Here is a 21,740-nt window from a genome sequence, read left to right on the forward strand (position 1 = left end):
CAACAAGTTGGTTTTTGTTGTTGTTGTTGTTGTTGTTTTTTAAATTTTCTTAGTGATGTCTTTTGAAGTGCAAAAAACTTAAATTTTGATGACGTCCAATTTGCTGATTTTTTTGGTCAGTTGTGCTTTTGCTGTTGTATCTAAGATCGCTGCCTAACTTAAGGTCAAGAAGATTTTTTTCCCATAGTTTCTTCAGATGTTTTATTTTTGCTCATACATTTAAGTCTATGATCTATCTTGAGTTAATCTTTGTAGATTGTGAGGTAAGGATCTAAGCTCATCTTCTGGCATGTGGAGAGTTGATTGTCCCAGAACCATTTATTGAAAAGATTAATCTGGGGTGACTGGGTGGCTCAGTCGTTGGGCTTCTGCCTTCGGCTCAGGTCATGACCCCAGGGTCCTGGGATTTGAGTCCCGCATGGGGCTCCCTACTCATCGGGTTGTCTGCTTTTCTCTCTAACCCTCCCCCCGCTTGTGATCTTTCTCTCTCATGCTCTCTCTCTCTCTCTCTCAAAAAAATAAATAAAATCTTTTTAAAAGTTCAGATATAACTTATACACAGTAAAATTTGTCCTCTTGAATGTACCTTTCTGTGAGTCCTAACTGAGCTGTGTACCTACCACCATGACCAAGATATAGAACAGCTCCACTACCTCCTCACAAGTCCCCTTCCCCTTTGCTGTCAACCCATCTCCCTCCTCCCTGACCCCAGATCTCTCTTCTGTCCTTATAGTCCCACCCCCTCCCAAAAGCCATATAAATAGAATCCTACAGGGCTCAGCCTTCTGAGTCCAGCTTCCCTCTCTAACCGCATCCTTCAACATCCAGCGTGATCTTTTCAAAATATAAATCTGCCTGCCTTTCTGTGCCTGGAGAGCCACTGCAGGGTCTGGCCTCGACCCATAGTTCCTGCCTGTCTGGACAGACAGGATGGATGGCTCTTAAACCTGGTTTAACCACCTGAGGGCTTGTCAATACCACACATTCCTGGGTCTTGGCCCTGGAGACTGAGATTCAGTAGATGGGGAGGGGCCCAGGGATCTGTTTTTACATAAGCCTAAGGAGATATGGAGGCAGGTGGTCCCCGGCCACACTTCGAGAAACACAGCTGAGTCCAAAGCACTTGCCTTTCTCCTCACCAGCCCGGGCTTAGCTGTGTGGCCTCCTCTCTTTCCTTCTCCTCAACCCCACTGTGCCTTTTCATGCCATGTCCCCCTCCCGATCAGGGCTTTAGCACTTGTTTCCTCATCGTGAATGAAACACCCCCATTCCCACCCACCCTTCTCCCTGCTCCAGTTTCCCCTCTGCTCGCTTGTCACTTACACACACAAGGTTCCCCAACTCATTGGGTGAGTCATTCTCCCAGCATACTGGTCACCTGTCACTTCTTATTTGTGTGTGATTTTTTTTTTTTTAGAGAGGGGGAGGGGCAGAAGGAGAGGGAGAATGAGAGAATCTTCTTCTTTTTTTTTTTTAAATATTTTATTTATTTGACAGAGAGAGACACAGCGAGAGAGGGAGAACAAGATTCCCTTGGAGCGGGGAGCCCAACGTGGGGCTTGATCCCAGGACCCTGGGACCTCGACCCAAGCTGAAGGCAGACGCTTATCAACTGAGCCACCCAGGTGTCCCGAGACTGAGAGGATCTTAAGCAGGCTCCACACCCAGCATGGAGCCCAACACCGGGCTTGATCTCATAACTCTTGAGATCATGACCCGAGTCGGTCATTTCAAGAATCGGACATATAACTGACTGAATCACCCAGGCGCCCCTTAGGGGATTTTTCTATTAACATCAGTCTCCCCAACTGGGCTGCACGAGGATAAAAAGCAGGCTGCTCCCTGCTTTTTCCCTAGTACCATGCATGGGGTTTGCCTATAGTAGGTACTTAACAAATATTATTGAATGAAGGAAGGAATCTTTGAGTGAGTCGTCTACTGTGCTTTGCACAAGCTGCTGCTCCAAGGGCCAGGTGACCTCGCTCCTTCCCCACTTCTTTGTTTAGTCCACTCATACTGGTTTTTCTAGGAAAACCCCATTTGGGGAAAGTTGAGGCTTGAGCCACTCCTTGATGGTACCTCAGGGCAGACTGCTTATCACTCTAAGTACTGTTTGTTTACCCAACTGTCACCCACTTGAGGCTGGGAGGTGGCTACTGCCTTTGATCTGCGCCCTTCCAGGCCCTCTCCCTGACCCTTCTGTTTGCCTAATGCTGGAGGAGAGAGCTAAAGTGATTGCTCAAAGGGGAGTCCCCTGGCACCTGGCCAGAGCTTTCCCTAGATCATTCCTCCTACCATGAGACCCTGTATAACCCCTTAGCTTTCGGAAGAAGCTGAGACCCTGGACTTTGCAAAGAAGGGAGAAGTTCGGGGCGCCTGGGTGGCTCCGTTGTTAAGCGTGTGCTTTCCGCTAGAGTCGTGGACCCAGGGTCTTGGGATTGGGCCCTGCATCAGGCTCTCTGCTTGGTGGGAAGCCTGCTTCTCCCTCTCCCACTCCCCCTGCTTGTGTTCACTCTCTTGCTGTGTTTCTCTCTGTCATAAAAAAAAAAAAAAAAAAAAAGGAGAACATCTCCCTGGATGCCTCTGAGGGCCAGGGTGCGGGCTGGGTGGCCAGACTGTGGTTGGAGGTCAAGGAGCAGCCCCTGTTCCTGGACACCCTTCTGGCAGTCTTCCCTCTTTGGCTGAGTGCTCCTTGCCCCATCAGGTGGGACCCAGAGGCCCAGACAGGCCCCCTGGCTTGGCCAATGAGCAGACCTGATTTGGTGAGGAGTATGGGGAAGGGTGAGCGCCGTTTCCCGTACCCTCCAGCCCCTAGTCCCTCCCTCCCACATCACGAGGACTCTGGATCTCCGCTCTGAGACTGCTCAGCGCCACCATCCTCCCGCCTCTCCCCTGGCACCTGTTGCCACCCGGTTAAGGGCAAAAACAATCCCGGCCAGCCAGCGTGGAGTGTCAGGGAGCCCCGCCCCTCCTCCTCTGGTTCCTCCTCCTGTGATTCTTCCCCAGGCCCCGCCCCCACCTGCCCAAGATAATTTTAGTTTCCTTGGGCCAGGAGCTTGGACACACAGGGCTCTCCCTCCCCCCAACCCTCACTCTACGTCCAAAGTCGGGACACCCTCCTGCCACCTGTAGGGAAGAAGGAGTGGATTTGAAATCAAGTCCAGGTGTCTGGGGTCCCAAGACAGAACCGGACTTTGTACCCGGTGTCCTGCTACTTCTGTTGGGGCCCTCCAGGTAAGGTGACCAAAATCGGTCCCAGCAACCTGCTCCCACCCCCAGCCGCCCCAGCGCCCCAGGCTGTGCCCGTGTCAGGGCCAGGAGCTGGCAGGTTGCCCAGGTGGGCGGTCGGGCGGCCGCCTGACTCCCCCCTCAATGATGTCAGGCCAAGGGCGGGGGCAGGAGGGGGACAGGTAGTTAAGGGCCTGGCGTCTCCCTCTCTAAACCGGTGGCCCCAGCCAAGTGTTCCGACGTCCAGGGTCCAGGTAAGGACCCAGCGGGCACTTCGCCTCGAGGGTGGGAGCAGCGGCAGGTCCGGGGTCAATGTTTAAAGATTCAGCCTCCTGCTGTGTTGCTCTGGCCGCCTCGCTTTCTTTTTCTCCAATCGCCCATATCCCGCCCCTTCCTCACCATCTGCCCTCAGTCTTTCCCTATTCTCATTTCCTGTCTTCCTTATTCCTTCCTTTCCTCCCTGTAGCCCGCCTCCGTCCGGCGCCCGGACAAAGCAGCTGATGGGGATGGGGAAGAAAGATCTCCGATCCTCTCGGGGAGACGCGGCTTTCCCGCTGAAACTAGTCCCTCCCCACCTTCCCAGAAAAAGAGCTAGGTGGGGGCCTGAGCACCCAGGGCTGCCTAGAGGCATTCCTGGCTCAGCCTGAGGTTATCCGTTTGAGGTTTTCCCAAGACTCTACCAAGACTGACGTCTCCCCGCAGGGGCGGGGGGCACCCTCCAATTTGGAAGGCAGCCGAGGAGAGGGATCTCCTAAATTGTTAGAGCTCGGTCTTGGGATTGTTTGCCTGCTCAGAATACAGGGTCCTGCCCTAGGAAGGGGAGGTGGAGGCGGGGCAGGCCCCGGGGTCCTTCCTGGCGTCGGAATAAAGGCTGGAAGGCTAGAGGTCTGGATGCTGGGGGTCTGCGGTGGAGCGGGGACTAGGGAGAGTGTGTGTGTGCGTGTTTGGGGGCAGGGGGCAGGGGGCAGTGTTTGGAGAAAGACCCGAGTTTGGATCTCCCTGATACCGCGGGGATGGAGAATGCACCTGTCCGCCCTTGGAAGGCCTCCCAACTCTGCTGCCCCTCCAGAAGGGCCTGTCTTGATCGGCCGGTCCTAGACTGCTCGCCCCTCTCCGCCCCATCCCCTTGGAGCTGGGGGAGCCCTCCAGGAAGGCAAGCAGCCTGTAATGATTAACTCCACAGACACAATCTAGCATTCTTCCCAAATTAAACTTTAAGAAAGCTTACCCTCCGCCCCCCCCGCCTTTCCCATTGGGCGTTTTTTTCCAGAGTTAGGGAGTGGGCGGGGCCTCAGCGTCCTGGGCCCTCCTCCCAACTCCGGGTCATGTAGGGGTTTCCCGCCTCCTTACCTGGGCCCTGCAAGCTCACAACTACCGCAAGGTTGGACCTTCCAACCACCGCCCCCCCCCCGCCCCGGTCCCCATAAATCCCGATGGGGGCGGACGTGGAGTGCTGGGCTGGCTGGACCGGGGCCTTCCCGCCACCTGCTGGTCCCCCGCCTAGGCCTCGGCCCTGCCAGCCCCTCCCCCCTCCCCTGGCTAGCGACGGAGGTGGCCTTGTTTTCCAAGGGCCCTTAATACTGGGCCCTGCCACCCGCCCTTGGGGCCAGCCAGGTGGGGCGAGATTCAGGAAGTAAACAAGGAGGCAGGAGGCTGGGAGGGCGGGAAAGAGGGTGGGGCTGGAGCCGCGGGGCAGGAGAGGCGGTTGGGGAAGCCAGGACTTGGGAGTCCTAGTGTTGAGGGGACTGAGACCTTGGGGGTCGTCGGTTCTTTCCATAGAAGCTTTCCTAGGGCCCCCGTTTGAAGGGTTCAGGACTCTTGGGAGAGTGTTCCCCGGGCCCCAGAGCTAGGACCCGCTTCTCCTCCCATCCCATCTGTTTGGTTCTAACTGCTCCACTCTTCTCTTGCCTTAGAAGGGTCTGGAAGGCAAGGTGGGAATCCAAAGGCCAAATCCAAGTCTTCACGGGTCCTCCAGCCCTCTGAGGCCAGATTCTAATCTGATTCTGATTTAAATCTCCCATTTCCCTGCCCAAACACTGCCCTGATTCCTTTTCCCTCTGGGATGGAGTAGGACCCCACTTTTGGTCTCTGGGTAACCCCCCAGTTCTCCCTGGAGTGAAGGGTAGAGGGGATGGGAGCTGGGACATTGTGACTCGATGGTCTGGAGACTTGTTGATGTTTGCTGCTGGGTGTGTCTTGCATTCCCCGCCCCGCCCCCCCACCCTCGCCCCCCCGCAGGACCCTGAGCCCCCTAAGCCCCCTCCCTGCCTGACCCTCCTGGCCTTTTCCTCGTCTGGCTGTCTGTGTCTTTCTCTTGGGTGTCTTGCTACTTCTGCTCTGGTAGTACCCCTCTGGCTGGGACATCCCAGAGTGTATTGGGAGGCCCTCACCCCCCCCAAAGTTGACATAGATGAGTCCTCTGGGCCCACTGTGGCCTGGGTGCTAGGAGTGGGAGGCAGCAGAATGAAAGCCTGGTAGGCCCCAGACAGGATAGGGAGCACTACATGGCTTTTTTGGGTGAGTGAGGGCATCACTGGGGGGTTGGCTCTGCTCCAGCTGGGCCTTTGAAGCCAGGCCAGGCCTTTTTTCTCTCCTTGGGTAAGGGGACTCCCGGACTGAGAGGTGACTAGGTGACTAGGGGACCCGGAAAGGCAGATTGCAGGTCCCACCTGGACTGGAGGTGGGCCGGGGTGGGGAGGCAAAAATGAGGTCGGAGGAGCTGCAGGGCCCACCATCTTCCTTCTCCTCCTCCCCTAGCCGATCCCTGCTTTGCGCCTCCCCCTCCCCCCTGTTCTTCCCCACCTGGTTGGTTGGGGGTGGGACGGGGGAGAGGTGGGTAGAGAGGCAGGGCTGTTTGTATTTCTCCTAAGTCAGGAAGTGCAGATGAGTCAAGGTTGAATAGAGAGCCCCAGGCAGTGGTGTCCCGCCCCACCCTGACTCACCTGTCCCCCAAATCCTCTCACTTAATGGTTAGGGGCCTGCCCCGTCCTGGAGGGTCAGTGCCAGGTCCTGCAGGCAGCCTAACAGCACTGGCCTAGGTCTCCAGTTCTCCCAGGTCCTCCCAAGTTCCAGCCAGGGGGAGGGGTCCTGCTTCCTGTGGAGGAGGGGCCTGTGCTGCCTCTGTCCCCGGTGGGCATCTTTGTCCCAGCTCTCCTGTCCTTACTTGTTGTAGGTGCCTATGCAGTACCTGTGGGCGATAGGATGTGGGTAGGACCCCAGCCCTGCCTGGGGGTGCTGGGTGGCTCCAGACCAGTGGGTGGATAAGACAGGTGCATGGAATTGGCGCAGAGTCCGCAGCACAGTACAGAGCAGGAGCCCTTCCGTCTGGAAGTGGAAAATCCAGGAAGGCTGCTTGGAGGAGGTGGCCTTGGCATTGGGGCTTTAAGAAAACTGGGCAGGAGGAATCTGGAGAGGGAACCCAAAGTTTGGGGGCTGCTGGGGGATGGCCCCCCCCCAGGCTAGTCCTGTCCTCCCTGCTGCTGAGCCTGCCTCCTGCCCTCCTGGTTCCTGTCTTTCCCCACCTCCTTCTCCCCTTCTGCGCATCACTCAGCACTTGGGCAGGCTCTGTCACAACAGGCTCTGGCAGCTAGGTCTGGCAATGAAGCACTGGAAAAACCTGGGGCAGAGCCCAGAGGAGTGAATGCCCCATGCTTAGGGCATGCTCAGAGACTGAGAGTCACACAGTCTGTGGCACACAGAGTCTGTTGCCGCTGCTGGGCTTGTGGTGGGGGGACCCTCTTAGCTCTTCCCCTGGGCAACGTGGCGCTGACAGAAGAGCACTGTACTTGGAGTCCAAACACTGAGTTCCAGTCCCTGACTCACCTGTGACGGGGGCAAGAATGCTTCCTTCTCAGGAACTTGGTGTCCCCTTTTGCAAACGGGCTCATACTACCCTTCCCCAAAAGCTCCAGGGAAACTCCAGTTACAGGAGGTGCTGTGTCAGCTCCGAGGGGCTCCTTGGCAGCTGTGTGAAGTCAGGACATCTGGGTCCTCTTGGCCCCTCTCTGTGGGACAAGGGCACAAGAGTGGCTGCTTTCAGCTCCCTCTTCTCCCTCAGATGTTATGGAGCTGGGTCTGTCTCCACCTCAGCTCAGCAGCTCCCCAGAAGACCTGTACCTGGCCCCTGGGACCCCTCCTGGGACTCCCCCGCCTCCCGATGCCCCTCTTCCTGGGGAGGTGAAGAGGTCCCAGCCTCTGCCCATTCCGACCAGGTACAATGGGTGGATGGAGCTGAGGAGGGGCTGGTGGTGGTCGGGGTTGGGGGGGTTTCAGTGCTGGGTAAGGCAGAAGCTTGCAGTCCACAAATTCTCTGCCTCCCTCCCTTGGGCCCCAGGAATCTTCTTCGAGAGGAGGAGCTGCGGGCAAGCTCTCTGCCTTCCATCCCCAACCCCTTCCCTGAGCTCTGCAGTCCTCCTTCACAGACCCCCATTCTTGGGGGGTCCTCCAGTGCCAGGGGGCTGCCCCCTCGAGACGCCAGCTGCCCCCATGTGAGTTGTCTTGGGAGAGAGAAGGCAGGGATATGGGGGTGCTGTGGGACTGGGGTGGATATGGTGCCGCTCCCATAGAGGTGGGTGGATTTGGTCAGGGGTCCCTGTGGGTACAGCAGGCAGGGGAAGGGAAGGAACCACCCTTGCCGTTCTCCAGTTGTTGGCGATTCCTGGATTGCAGGTAGTAAAGGTGTACAGCGAGGACGGAGCCTGCCGGTCTGTGGAGGTGGCGGCGGGCGCTACAGCCCGCTACGTCTGTGAGATGCTGGTGCAGCGAGCTCGTGCCCTGAGTGATGAAAACTGGGGGCTGGTGGAGTGCCACCCCCACCTAGCACTGGGTGAGCTGGGGTGCCAGGGGCTGTCTGGACAGGGAGGCGATGCTTCGCATCTTGGGCTAGGCAGGTGCCTGCCTGGTCTCCGCCGACCCCTGCTGTTTGCCCTTGACCCCAGAGCGGGGCTTGGAGGACCATGAGTCCGTGGTGGAAGTGCAGGCTGCCTGGCCCATTGGTGGAGACAGCCGCTTTGTTTTCCGGAAGAACTTCGCCAAGTATGAACTGTTCAAGAGCTCTCCAGTGAGTGTGTGGGAGGGGACTCTGGGCACTGGGACACCCCGATCCCCACCCTGGCTCCTCGACCCCTGACTCCTGACTCCTTTCCCCCCAGCACACCCTATTCCCAGAAAAGATGGTCTCCAGCTGTGTGGACGCACACACAGGCATATCCCACGAAGACCTCATCCAGGTAAAGGGACACCCCCATCCCGTGGCATACTCATGATTGCCCAGGACCCCCTATTGGTTTTTTGGCCCTTAAGCATTTTGCCTCCCCTCTGTGTGGTGGAGAGTCTAGCGCAGTGCTCAGTGACTGGACAAGTCAAGTCACGTTTCCTGGCTGACCATCAGTTTCTTTGTCTGTGAAATGGGACAATAAATGTATGCGGCACAGCTTCTCTCCTGAAGGCCTGTGCGTGTGTGTGTGCGCGTGTGCATGTGCATGTGCGTGTGTGTGTCCCTCTTGGCATTTCACCCTCTCACCCTCTTCCTGCTCTCTTCCGGCCCCAGAACTTCCTGAATGCAGGTAGCTTCCCAGAGATCCAGGGCTTCCTGCAGCTCCGGGGATCAGGACGGAAGCTTTGGAAACGCTTCTTCTGCTTTCTGCGCCGGTCTGGCCTCTACTACTCCACCAAGGGCACCTCCAAGGTGAAGTCTTTTTTTTTTTTTTTTTAAAGATTTTATTTATTTATTTGACAGAGATCACAAGTAGGCAGAGAGGCAGGCAGAGAGAGAGGGGGGAAGCAGGCTCCCTGCTGAGCAGAGAGCCCGATGTGGGGCTCCATCCTAGGAGCCTGAAATCATGACCTGAGCTGAAGGCAGAGGCTTTAAACCACTGAGCCACCCAAGCGCCCCTCCAAGGTGAAGTCTTGAGGGTTGACAGCCTCAGCCCCTGGGATATCCCATTCCCGGAGCTGTCTCTTCCCTTCCTGGAATGCCTAGATCTTTCTCCCCCTGCGCCCCGAGACCCTCCGCTGCTTCTCTTTCCCTCCTGGCTCACCTACCCCAGGAAGGAGTAGTGGGAAAGGCAGGTGAAGACTGAGTTTGAATCCTGGTTCTCCTTCTGTTTGCTGTGTGACCTGGGGCACTTCTCTGATCCTTTCAGAAATCTCCCCAGCTAGCTTACGGGGACAGCAGTTAGGGGGACAGGGGCTGTCTGTAACAGGTCCTGCCCATGCTGCCTAGGATCCGAGGCACCTGCAGTATATAGCAGATGTGAACGAGTCCAACGTGTATGTGGTGACCCAGGGCCGCAAGCTCTATGGGATGCCCACCGACTTCGGCTTCTGTATCAAGGTAAAGACCCCGGCTGGGCCCTGGAGGGAATGGGAGCTGCTTAGGCCCCAGGATCCCACCTAGGGCTTCTGAGCTCCATCTGGGACACCCAGATGCCTCTCCCTGCACCCTGCCCTGCCCCTCGGAGACAGACATCTGGTCCTAATGGCAGATACGGGACCCGCTGTTTGCCCTTCCTACAGCCCAACAAGCTTCGAAATGGCCACAAGGGGCTTCGGGTCTTCTGCAGTGAGGATGAGCAGAGCCGTGGCTGCTGGTTAGCAGCTTTCCGCCTCTTCAAGGTGGGCCTCACCCTCTGGATCCCTTTTGCACAAGTAGCTCTGCCCTCAGGAACGAGGGAGCGCTCTCAGTATGCCCAGGCCAAGGCTGAGTCCTGGCTCTGGTCTCAGAACGCTCCTTATCTGGTGGTAGGGGGGTTTCACAGCCCCGTCCCCAGCACCTGCTTGACCTCAGGCTCTCTTTCTCCCTCTGCCCCGAAGTATGGGGCACAGCTGTATAAGAATTACCAGCAGGCCCAGTCCCGCCACCTGCGCCCGTCCTGTGTGGGTTCTCCACCTTTGGTGAGTGTGCACGGGGGCATTAGCTGGGCCTGGGCACCCAGGCCCCATCCTGGGGAAACATGGGCGCTCTTCTGACTCCTCCACATCCTGTCCCATCTACAGAGGAGTGTCTCTGATAACACCCTGGTGGCCATGGACTTCTCTGGCCATGCTGGGCGTGTCATCGAGAACCCCCGGGAAGCTCTGAGTGCAGCCCTGGAGGAGGCCCAGGCCTGGAGGGTGAGGGGCCCACAGCCATCTGCATGTTTGTCCTGGGGACCTTGTGTGTGTGTGTGTGTGTGTGTGTTTAAGAAGGGGGAGGGGCAGAGGAAGCAGGAGAGAGAGAGACTCTGAAGCAAGCTCTATACTCAGCATGGAGCCCAGCTCTGGGCTCAGTCTCCCCACCCCGAGATCATGACCTGAGCTGAAATCAAGAGTCGGATGCTGAACTGGCTGAGCCACCCAGGTGCCCCCCTCCTTGTGGGTTTCCGTGGCATGGGAGGAAGAAGGGCGTAAGGGAGGTCCCCAGGTGCGGAAAGGGGCTCTGTATTCTCGAGGTGTTGGGTCATACCCCAATCACGCCCTGATCCCCTGTGTCCCCCACTGCTCTACAGAAGAACCACCGTCTCAGCCTGCCCACCCCAGGCTCGGGCACGAGCCTCAGTGCAGGTGGGTGAGCACCCAGTGTCCTCAGGGGCGGGGGTTGCCGTGGCTTCTTTGAGCATTCCTGGTGGGGGTGGCTAGGGTGTTGGGGGGGTCCTCCTCCCCAGAGTGACTGCCCTTCTGCGTTCCCCAACTCCAGCCATCCACCGCACCCAGCCCTGGTTTCACGGACGCATTTCCCGAGAGGAGAGCCAGCGGCTCATCGGGCAGCAGGGCCTGGTAGACGGGTAAGGGGCAGGGCTGAGCAGGAAAACAGACCCAGGGATAGGAGGGACCCTGTGTCGGGGTGGCAGCTCTGGGTCTTCAGGTGACAGTGCCCTGTCTCCTGGCAGCCTCTTCCTGGTCCGAGAGAGTCAGCGGAACCCACAAGGCTTTGTCCTCTCCCTGTGCCACCTGCAAAAGGTCAAACATTATCTTATCCTCCCGGTGAGTCATCCCCGTCCTCCTCCTCAAGCCCCTGGAGTAGCTCCGCAGCTCCTCCCCTCCGCCCCCACCGTGTGTCTGGGGTCTCTCGGGGAGATGCCTACACCCCCGCGCCTCCCCCGACCTGCTGTCCCCTCTGGCTGTCCCCCAGAGCGAGGAGGAGGGCCGCCTCTACTTCAGCATGGACGACGGCCAAACTCGCTTCACCGACCTGCTGCAGCTCGTGGAGTTCCACCAGCTAAACCGCGGCATCCTGCCCTGCGTGCTCCGCCACTGCTGCACCCGCGTGGCGCTGTGACCCGGCTCTGGCCGCCCGGGTGCGTGTGGAGCGGACTCCAGGGCACAGAAGCTCACGCATGGGCTCCGGAGCTCAGGAGGATTCCCCTCCCCCGGAGAGCGCGGTCTGCTTTGCTCTGTTGCCTCTTCCTCAGGCAGCAAGCGCCCCCGCCTCACCCCCCACCTCTCTTCTCAAGAAAAGGCACTGGGGGTGGGGGCTCCCCTCCCCGGAGCTCCTGGGCGCGGCCCTGGGGCAGGGCATTATGGGAGAAATGGGGGCAGCCCAGGTGGTCTTAGCCCCCTCCCCCCCACTTTGTACAGACTGAGAGGCCAGTTGATCTGCTTTGTTTTATATGAGTGATAATAAAGCTTATTTTTTGATACATCCGTGAGTTCTGTCTGGCAAGACCTGGCTCGTGGAGTGGAGCAGGGGAGTGGGAGAGGGGCACCAGGCCTTGGCAAATGTGTCAGATGGCTGGGGCCACGTGTCCTACATCCTGGACGTTTCTTGAGGACAGGGTGGTCTTGGTCATCGGAGTTTCCAGTGAATGAAAGCATGTATGAGGGACTGTCATCCAGGTGCCATCTCCTGACAGGCCCTAAAGGAAGTCCTGTGGGCCAGCTGTTCAGATGAGTCCTGGCAAACACGCAGTTAGGAATCTCCCACCCCTATCCGGATACATGGCCCAACACCTCTCCCAAGTCCTCATGACCCCCACATCAACCCCTCTCCCTCCTGCTTTCTTTTCTTTTCTTTTTTTTTTTTTCCAAAGACTTTATTTAATTAGAGAGTGAGAGAGAGCACTAGAGCGGGGTGAGGGGCAGAGGGAGAAGCAGACTCTGCTGAGCCAGGAACCCAATGTGGGGCTCCATCCTGGGACTCAGAGATCATGACCAGAGCCAAAGACAGATGCTTAACTGACTGAGCCACCCAAGTGCCCCTTCCTCCTACTTTCTGTCTTATAGTTTGCTCCCTCTAGAAGGCCATATAAATGGGACCCCACAACACTCAGCCCTTTAAGTCTCGCTTCCCTCTCCAACCCAATCTCCAACATCCAGAGTAATCTTTCCAAAATACAAGCCCAGGTGGACCCTGTAGGGTCTGGACTCTCCCCACTGCCCATGTTGGTCTGTTATGGTCCAAAAAGAGTTTTGTCAAAACGTTTTACAGGTTTTGCTCTCAGGTGACAGGAAAGCTTTAAAATGACTCAAACTGGCAACACCTGAACCTGCCATTTGATCTTTAAATCACAGAGGAAGACCTCTCCAGACAAGTGAGCTCCACCTCGGCATTATTTTTGCCAAGAAATAGAACCTCCATCTCATCCCTTGGATCTAGCGGCTAGTTTATCAGAAAAAAATGGACAGAGGAACATGTGAAATGACACACGGGGACACGATTACCCAAATCCAGACTAGGAAACTACAGAGCGGAGAACCCAGCTTTGACAACAAAATTACAAGAAAAGATGGGAAATCTCTAGATCTCAAGAAATTCAGCCATACGTGTAATGTGTTGACCTTGTTTGATTCAAATCTGAACTAGCTAACTGTAAAAAACATTTATGAGCAATCGGGGGAAATTCGAACTCTGATGAGATATTTAATGATATTAAGGAATTATGGTTAACTTTTCAAGGGGTGATAATGGTATTCGTGTGTGAGTGTGTTATGTGTTTAAGTCTTCAACCTTGAGAGATTCATTCTGAGGTATTTATAGGTGAAATGACGTCTTTGCTTTGCTTTTTAAAATAACCCCAAGGTTAGGGATGTGAGTATGGTCATAGGCTGGCTGTAAGTTGATAATGGTTGAAGCTGGGTGATGGGTACATAGGGATTTGTTAAATTCTTTAAATTTGTTTCAGCTTGAAAATTCTATAATACAAAACATTTTTAATGGAGAAATCTCTCCCGAATCTTTGAGATTGGGCATGAGGTGGTGGGATCCTGTTTTGTTGGTGAGGAAACTGATGGCTCAGCGAGACCTGCCCCAAATTACGGTTAGTGGGAGAGCCAGGATTTCAACCCAGGTCTGAATACAGGTCTGGGCTGTTCTGCTGCCCCTGCCTGGCTGACTTCCAGGTGGAATTCCTAAGTGGCCTGCGGGGGTGGGGATGGGGAGGAGGGGTGGGGGTGTTTTCCCTTGGAGAGCACCTCCCTTCTCTGTAGCCCTGGTCTCTGGCTTGGGGGGGGGGTGTCCTGAAGTGACCCTGAGAAGGACCAGCCACCACAGTCAGCCCTTGGGCCAGGCTTGTCACCCCCAACCTTTGGGGCTGGGGAGCCAGGGCTGTCAGACAGAGTGTGGAAGATAGGCCTCATCCACCCTCTAGCTTAGAACCTTCTGGGGACTTACCCTGAAGAAATTACTGTGGCCAGGCACGAGAGAGGTACCGGTTTTGTTTTTTGTTAGCAGGACTCCCTCAGGCAGCAGCGACCAGAGCAACCTGTTGCCTGCTGCCTGCCATGGTTTCCAGAACCATCCCATCACCAGCTCCTCCTCGGGCCTGAGCTGACTGGTGCTGGCTATGTGACTGGCCAGGGATACCCAGGTCCCCTTCTAAGGTGTGGGTGCTAGGGGTCCATGCTGGGGTGGGAGAAAAGCGGCCAGAATGAGTCATGTCCAGGCATTTAAGCTGTATTTATAGAGCCTGGTGTCTCTTCATAGCCTGAGGCACCAGTCAGGGGACAATGGCCTTCTATGTCAATCAGCTAATTAGAGTATGTGGCACAGATATCGTTTTCACTTCATGCACAGGAAACTGAGGCTCAAAAAGCATGACCCACCTGAGGTCTTATATGGAGTTAGAGGCAGAGGTCAGACTCTGCCCAGCTTTAGGTGGTAGAACGTAGCCCTTCTCTGCCCTTCATTCTCTGCCCCCTCTGTTCTTTTTTTTTTTTTTTTTAAGATTTTATTTATTTATTTGACAGAGAGATCACAAGTAGGCAGAGACGCAGGCAGAGAGAGAGGGGGGAAGCAGGCTCCCCACTGAGCAAAGAGCCAGATGCAGGGCTCCATCCCAGGAACCTGAAATCATGACCTGAGCCAAAGGCAGAGGCTTAGCCCACTGAGCCACCCAGGTACCCCTACCACCTCTGTTCTTAGTGCTGGCTACTGTGAAGGACCTGGACCACTGGGGACCCTTTGAGGAGGCAGCTGGCTTGACCCTGAGCAGCACACTGGCAATCAACAGATGAACGTCCTCACTGGGTGGCTGAGATCTCTGACTTCTTGGAGGAGAGGCAGCTGCTGAGAATGTGGGGGACAAGGGCCCCTCAAGATCAGCTTGCAGAGGGATCCAGGACAAGACTCCCCAGCTCTGAGACATGGGAAGGCTGCTGTTCTACTGCCGAAGAGGCTGAAGTATGACCCACAGAGGCCAGACGGCAGAAGGGACTTCCATGGACAGCTGCAGTGTGGCTAGTGGAGGCTTGTGGTTTTGATGGAATCTGGGCTGCTGGGAGGGCAGCAGGGGCCTTGTGGAGAACGTACAGACCAGCACCTAACAAACTGTCTTTTCAGTATCAAGCTATTGGGTTTGATTTTAAAAAGTGTATGTGATTTTTTTTTTTAAGATTTTAGTTGAGGGGTGCCTGGGTGGCTCAGTGGGTTAAAGCCTCTGCCTTTGGCTCACGGCATGATCCCAGGGTCCTGGGATAGAGCCCCACATCAGGCTCTCTGCTCAGCGGGTACCCTGCTTCCTCCTCTCTCTCTCTGCCTGCCTCTCTACCTACTTGTGATCTCTATCAAATAAATAAACAAAAGCTTAAAAAAAAAAAAAGATTTTATTTGAAAGAGAGAGCGGGGGGGGGGGGGCAGAGGGAGAGGGAGAGAGAGAATCTCAAGAAGACTCAGCCCAGAGTTCAGAGCCTGCCTAATGCGGGGCTCCATCTCACAACCCTGAGATCATGACCTGAGCCAAAATCAAGAGTCACATGCTTAACCCACTGAGCCACCCCAGTGCCCCCAAAGTATATGTACTTATTAAAGAACATTTCAGAAATCAGAAAAAGACTTTGGAAAAGAAAAAAGAAGATTCCCTGTCATCTCCCTGAGGGGGAGCCAGGCTTTGACAGGGGGTGACACAGGGTCCCTATCCAGGCGCTGGCCCAAAATGGTCTGTAGCACATCCTGGACACCAGCTCTTAGGGCTATTATGACTGGTGTGAGCCTGGAGCCGGGGTATGTGGCTCACCCCGGGCCTATAGGAGGACGCGGCCACAGGGCTGACACAGGCTGACCTCCCTGCCTGGTTAAGTGTGGAGGGCAGGGAGGGCTGCTGGCAACTTTCTGGACTTTGAGAACAGGTGAGCATGATTCTAGGGAAGCCCACCTCCCCCAGGATGCCCTAGGTGGGACATCCAGACAAAGCTCTGGACAATTGATGCTTTCACTGATCCCCAGATATCCTGTTCAGTGAAATCTACACGGACTCCAAGTTCATGGGTGGAGGGCATCCTGGTGCCAGCGGTGGGTTCAACACTGGGTCAGTGATCCTGCCTGGCTCCTTCCTTGTGCCCAGTGCCAGGCACCCTGAGGAGGGAGGGAGGAAAGAAGAAAAGGAGATAGGCAAGAGAGACCAAGGCTATTCAGAAGGATCCTTTCTTCCAAAACATCTACATAAGCAGTTTTCATAAGCAGTTTTACATAAGACTGCCTTTCTGCAGTCCAAAGGTTCCAGCAGGAGTTGGGAGGCAGGTTGGGGTGGGGTTGGGGAGAGCATTGCCTTTGTATATGGCAGTTCGGCTTCATGGTATAGTTGGAAAAAAAGGCTTCCATGACTATAGGACTGGTCTGGTCTAGCAGACAGAAAAGAGGGCCTAATCGCACAGAGGTGGGGTCTGTGGCAGAGTCTGCTTTCCGGTCCCATGCTGTTGGCAGAACCTTAGCTTTGCGGCTTGGGAGTGAGATGCACAGTGTGGCTTCTTAGGACAGAGGATTCTCAGCTTCCAGCTGGGGCAGGGAGTTGAGCAAGGAGGGAAAAGACATCAGGATCTTGGGGAAGTTGGTGTTGCAGAGTCTAGAGCCACAGAATGGGTGTCCCTGGGGGCTGAGGCTGGTCCCCAGGGGTTCTCCATGATCTCCATATGGGTAGGGGTGTTGGGAAGTGGGAGTACTATCTGGGCTGAGATGGATTGTGCCCTACCGGGTCTTAAGGAAGTCTGAAATTCAGTCCCTTGTGGGGTGAGCTGTGATGAGCTAGCGCCCTGTGGGAGGAGGGCTGCATCTGGTCTGAGGAAGAGGCAGGTTTTTCTTTGCTGGGTACTTGGAGGGGTGTTAGCTGGAGTTGCGTTTTCAGGGTGGGAAGCTTGTTTTTACTTGGATCAGGTTTATCTTGGAGTGGTTTAGGGGAGACTGAGGGAGACTGGGAGGTCACCTGCACCTCCACAGAACTGCTGCCAAGGCCGTATTCCTCTACGTTTACCTGAACACCTCGAGCCCCGAGGTAGATGCAGGACGTGATAGAAGTTGGTATTCCCACTAGAGACGAGCGCGATTTTTCAAAGGCTGCCAGGGCATCTCCTCCCTCCCAGCCCTCTTACATCCATCACTCCCGATACAGGTTCCCACCTTTTGGTTCTCTTCTTCCCAGCTGAGCCACCACGTCCCACAACAGCTAAGGAACGAGCTGGCGGTGGTGGTGGGAAGGGCAGCGGCATGAGTAAGGCGAGACCTGAGTCGGAAGAGGCAGGAGTCGGAGTGAGGATCCCGCCGTCGCGATCCAGCACGTGCGGAACGCTCAGGTCCCCCACCCTGCCTCCGCTGCCCGCCCCTGGGCTCCCTTCTTCCCGCGGCCTGAGCGCGGTTGCTGGACGGAAGGGCGCCGAGCCGTCTAGGGGCTGCGGGCGCTGGGTAAGTCCGGCCCGCTTCTCCAGGGGGCGCGCTCGGGGGCCGCAGAGTACGCGCTCCGGTCCCCGGTCCCCAAGGAAGGAGGCTCGCTTGGCGCCACAGCCGTAGGCCCGTTCGTCTCGGGGCACGGAGTTAGGTTATTCTTCACTCGAGTTGGTGGGCTGCGTGGGGGCCTCCGGACGCCAGGCGGGGAGGGAGGCCTGAGCGCCGCAGCCAAGCTTCTCGGGACCTCAACGGCGAAGGCGGGGCAGGACCTGGTGGGCGCCGCGGGCCGGACGCTCTGGTTCCTCGGGACCCGCGCCCCCGCCTCCTGACTGCGCCCGAGCCTCTCAGCCGCGCGGCGGCAGTGACACCCAGTGGCCGTGGCGGGAAGTGCAGGCGCCGCCCCTTGGCTCCCGCTGCGCAGGTCGACGCCTCTCGAGGTTCCCACTCGTGGTTACGCGCGGGCACCCCCAGGAGAGAAGGCCGCGCTCTGCAGACTGCCCCGCGGGGCACTTCCCCTTCCCCTCCCCCAGTTTCCTCCCCGGCAGTCGCCCGAGCCCTGGGAGATCCTGCGGGGCTGCAGTGCCCGGAAGGGCGGGGCGGGGCGCAGCGGCGGCGCTGGGCTGTGACCCGGAGCAGTTTCACTTCTGGATCCTACCCCGGTGTGAAGGGACAGCATCTGGGGTAGGGGTGGAGGAGGGGGGGGGACACACAGTCGTGCGGAGGGCTGGCGCTCAGGACCCCGGAGGAGGGATGGCCTTTTACCCCCGGGTGTCACGCGCCCCATGCCTCCCTGCATTTTCCACCCCCACCCCACGCCACGGGTTCCACCACGCTGTCCCCGGAGCTGCCGCTCCTCCCCAGCAGCCGCCTCCGCGGGGGCTGTCGACCCCCGGAGAGGCCCCGAGCGGCGTGGGCGGCAGGAGGAGCGAGCTGTGAAGCCGCAGGCAGGGGTTTAGGCTGCGGGCTGCTGAGACGCCGAGCTGTTTCTCAGAAGTGCAGCTGCCCTCCCCTCACACCCCCCCCTCAGCTCCCACCTCGCACCGCACCCCTTCCCCCTCCGCCTGGCCTTCGCTATCCTCGCCTGGGCACTCCCAACCCGGGAATCTGGTGTCTGAGTCCACGCAGAATTCAGAGAACCTGAGAGAGGCCGGGGCCAGGAGTTAAGACCCAGGCTCCGTGCCCATATTCGGAGGCCACAATTCCACTGTCACCTCCCTGTCCCCCAGACTCCTGTGGGCCAGGATTGGACTTTCACAGAATGGTTTACAACGTGGCCACTTGGGGAGATCATAGGCCGCCATAACCCTTGCTTCCAGGGCCCCACCTCCCTCAGTGCCTGGGTGTGATGGGGAGAGAAGGGAGAGGGCACAGGACCCTCTTTCTCTCCTCTTCTTTCTGGAGTTAGAGGAAGGGCCTGGCTGGAGCCATGGGGTCGAGGCTAGGCTTAGTCTCCGTTGGAAGGAACTTGAGAGATCCAGTTCCAGGGAAAAATTAAGGCCAGGAGAGGGAAATGGAAGTGTCCAGGGTCACCGAGAGAGTGACAAGGCTGGGGTTGGAAGCCAGGAGTCCAGACACTGAGCTGGAGTCTGCACCGGGTTGTCATTTGCTTTATTCATTGACCCTGTACCCTTCTCCCCAACCCCAAGAGTCTTGGGGGGGTGGCTAGGGCCTGTGAGTGACAGGGAGGTTGAGGTGCTGAGACTAATCCAGTGGGGGTGGGATGGGGATTGACCTGGTGGAAGGACAAGTCTGGGGAGGAGGTGGCATCTGCCCCCCTAGTTCCCACCAGCCGCCCCCAGGGCTGTGGTTTATTTGACTAGGCAGCTCTTCGAGGGGGCCTGCGGGGTGGGCCGGTGATGGGGGGGGGCCTGCGGGGTGGGGCGGTGATGGGGAAGACTGCTGGAGGGCTTCCTGCCCCCTCAGTCCTGGGGAAGGGGGGCAGCCTACATCACCCACAGGTCCTCTAACCTCCATACTTTCCACTGCAGTGCTCTTTCCTTGGGTATATTCATGTTCTTCTGGGGGAAGATCTGTTATTTGGGGGGCAGGGAGGCAGCTGCCTACTTCACGGGTCAGGACAGAGTTAAAAACAAAACCGCAGCAAATTCAACACCCCGTGTCCTTCAGGGACTTTCCATGACACCTTCCTTCCCCCTCTCCCCCAAGCCAGGGAGTACCTCCCCAGAGGGCCTCCCCACCCCAGGTGCAGTGGCTTTTGGCTTTTATGCAAACAACTGTCTGACCGGGAATGCTCCCCAGCCAGAACTGGTATCCCCAGCCCCGCTCACTCCCCAACCAGCCCTCAGCATTCCTGGCCTTCCCTGAGCTCTCTTCTCGCTTTTCCTCAAACTCCGGGTGCTAGGGAACGGGAGGTGAAGGAAGGGACACAGGTCCTTGTCCCCCTGCTTGCCCTTGGATGGCAGTTGCCTGCAGGTGGAGGTTTGGCCTGGTTGTGTTGAGGGATGGGGGAGGGGGAGGAAGAATGTGCAGGTGTGGGGTGGCCTCCCCTGCTAGGCCCACTACCCTCTGAAGTGTCACATGAGTTCCCAAGAATTAGGAAAGGAAACTGTCCAGCCAGTCCCCGGGCTGTCTCCATTGCTCACTGGCAACTAGGAACAGGTCTCCTGGTCTTCCTTACTCTTGGAGCTGCTTTTGCTTTGGGAAGGGAGTGGGGAGGAGGAGGGCCACATACCACTCTCTCTAAGGCTGGGACTTAGCCACCCATAGACCACTCTGCAATGTATTTAGTGTTACACTAAAAAGGCAGGCAGCGACACAATTCCTCTCTCCCTGCCCTGAGCGCTGGGACTGCAAAACCTGCTGGAGGACCTCCCAACAATCTGGCCCTGTGGGAGGGAGGCGGTGCTGAGCCGGGAGCCAGAGGAGGCTGCCACCAACCCGACCCCATCTTTGTTAATCCTAAACTTCAGAAATGGCTTCTTCCTGCCTCGCTCACAAAGGAGGGGAAGGGAAGATGTTTTGGAAGAGGCTGAGCTGAAGGCCAGATCATCTCCTAGACTCTTTACTGATATGTTCTAAGAGAGAACAGAAGACAGCAAGTCAGGGAGAAAGCTGGATAATTTTTATGTCATTCTCCTAGGACTTTGTCTTCAGCGCCTTAGGTTTGGGCCTCCAAGTATCTTAAGACTATATTTAAATGCAGCTGGGGCCCCTGGCTGGCTCATTCAGTAGAGCATGTGACTCCTGATCTTGGGGTTGTAAGTTTGAGCCCCACATGGTGTGTAGAGATTACTTAAAATCTTCTTTTAAAAAAAAAAAAAGTAAAAAGGCAAGTGTGGCTGAGTTTAGTGATGGCGCTTGAATTTCCCAGATTCCCAAGAAATTTGGATGTCTCTGAGACCCCAGAGATGAAAAAGCCAGGACGTGTCTATCTTCTAGAAATAGCCTCTGCTGAGAGCAAGGGCAGAGCTGTGTCTTGGAACTGGGAGACACTGCGGTGTTGATCCTGCCAAATCCAGTTCCCAAATTTCTCTAGAGAGCTAAGGGCCAGTGGAACCAGTATCCCACTCTAGGGGGCTGGGAGCCAGCAACAGGATGCCAATGGCAGGCTCAGCAAGGCATCAGAACAGATGCCTTATTTTGGTGGTAATTTGTTTACCTTGGTACTTGGACTAAGAAATAGCCAGAGGGGCTAAATTAAGAAAATACTCCTAGGGGCGCCTGGGTGGCTCAGTAGTTAAGCATCTGCCTTTGGCTCAGTTCATGATCCCAGGGTCCTGGGATCTGGAGCCCTGCATCCGGCCAAGCACCTGCTTGGCAGGAAGCTTGCTTCTCCCTCTCCTGCTCCCCCTGCTTGTGTTCCTGCTCTCACTGTCTCTCTCTCTCTGTCAAATAAATAAATAAATAAATAAAATCTTTAAAAAAAAAAAAAGTCTTAGAGGCAAAATTAAACCCTTCCATTTTCTGACAACTACAAATGATAGGCATGCACAATGACTAATTTTAAACACACCAGTATTTTTTATTTCTCAGTGTAAAAATCAAACATGATACAGAAACCTTGAAATCTATCAGCAGGGTTTTTTTGTTTTTTGTTTTTTTAATGTGACTGTGCACTCATTATGGTTCTAGCAAGGTTAGCATTGCTACATTTCAGAAGCTGACTTTCTTTAAACAGTCTTTACAGAGGAGTAGGACACCTTATAGTGCTCCCAAAGGTTGGACTCTGGGTAAAACTCAAGAGGAGTTAAGAGGGAAGGTCACTGCTGGGCAGGGAGGGCATTTCTGAGAAACCCAGATGAGAATGTTATGAGCACAGGCCGTGTCAAAACCACTCGGCAAGGCCTCCCTCCCTTCCTCCCTGGGGGAAGGCCACCCTGAGCCCCTTTGAACCCCCAAACCAGGTTCCCTTCTTCCTCCGCCATTCTGCAGACAAGGGTCATCCACAGACCACACGTGTGGTGGCTTTGGCAACCAGAAATTG

The 21,740-nt window shown here is 56.3% G+C and overlaps 1 protein-coding gene across 3 annotated transcripts; it reads left to right on the forward strand.

Moving 5' to 3' along the window:
- Positions 1-2,752: 2,752 nt before the first annotated feature.
- On the forward strand, positions 2,753-11,848 carry GRB7 (growth factor receptor bound protein 7). 3 transcript variants are annotated; one of them, XM_032321678.1, is made up of 15 exons: positions 3,285-3,482; positions 7,286-7,439; positions 7,562-7,715; positions 7,897-8,053; positions 8,166-8,287; positions 8,379-8,456; positions 8,777-8,914; positions 9,452-9,562; positions 9,745-9,843; positions 10,042-10,122; positions 10,225-10,341; positions 10,716-10,770; positions 10,904-10,991; positions 11,097-11,190; positions 11,339-11,848. In XM_032321678.1, the coding sequence occupies exons 2-15, from the start codon at positions 7,291-7,293 to the stop codon at positions 11,483-11,485; spliced, it is 1,590 nt and encodes a 529-aa protein (XP_032177569.1). In that variant the 5' UTR covers positions 3,285-3,482; positions 7,286-7,290; the 3' UTR covers positions 11,486-11,848. The 3 variants fall into 3 exon arrangements, with proteins under 3 accessions (XP_032177568.1, XP_032177567.1, XP_032177569.1); XM_032321677.1 differs by lacking the exon at positions 3,285-3,482 and adding an exon at positions 2,753-3,234 and having other exon boundaries at positions 9,745-10,122; XM_032321676.1 differs by having other exon boundaries at positions 3,279-3,482; positions 9,745-10,122.
- Positions 11,849-21,740: the final 9,892 nt, after the last annotated feature.

This window comes from Mustela erminea, chromosome 18 (assembly GCF_009829155.1).
Source record: "Mustela erminea isolate mMusErm1 chromosome 18, mMusErm1.Pri, whole genome shotgun sequence".
Classification (NCBI taxonomy): domain Eukaryota; kingdom Metazoa; phylum Chordata; class Mammalia; order Carnivora; family Mustelidae; genus Mustela; species Mustela erminea.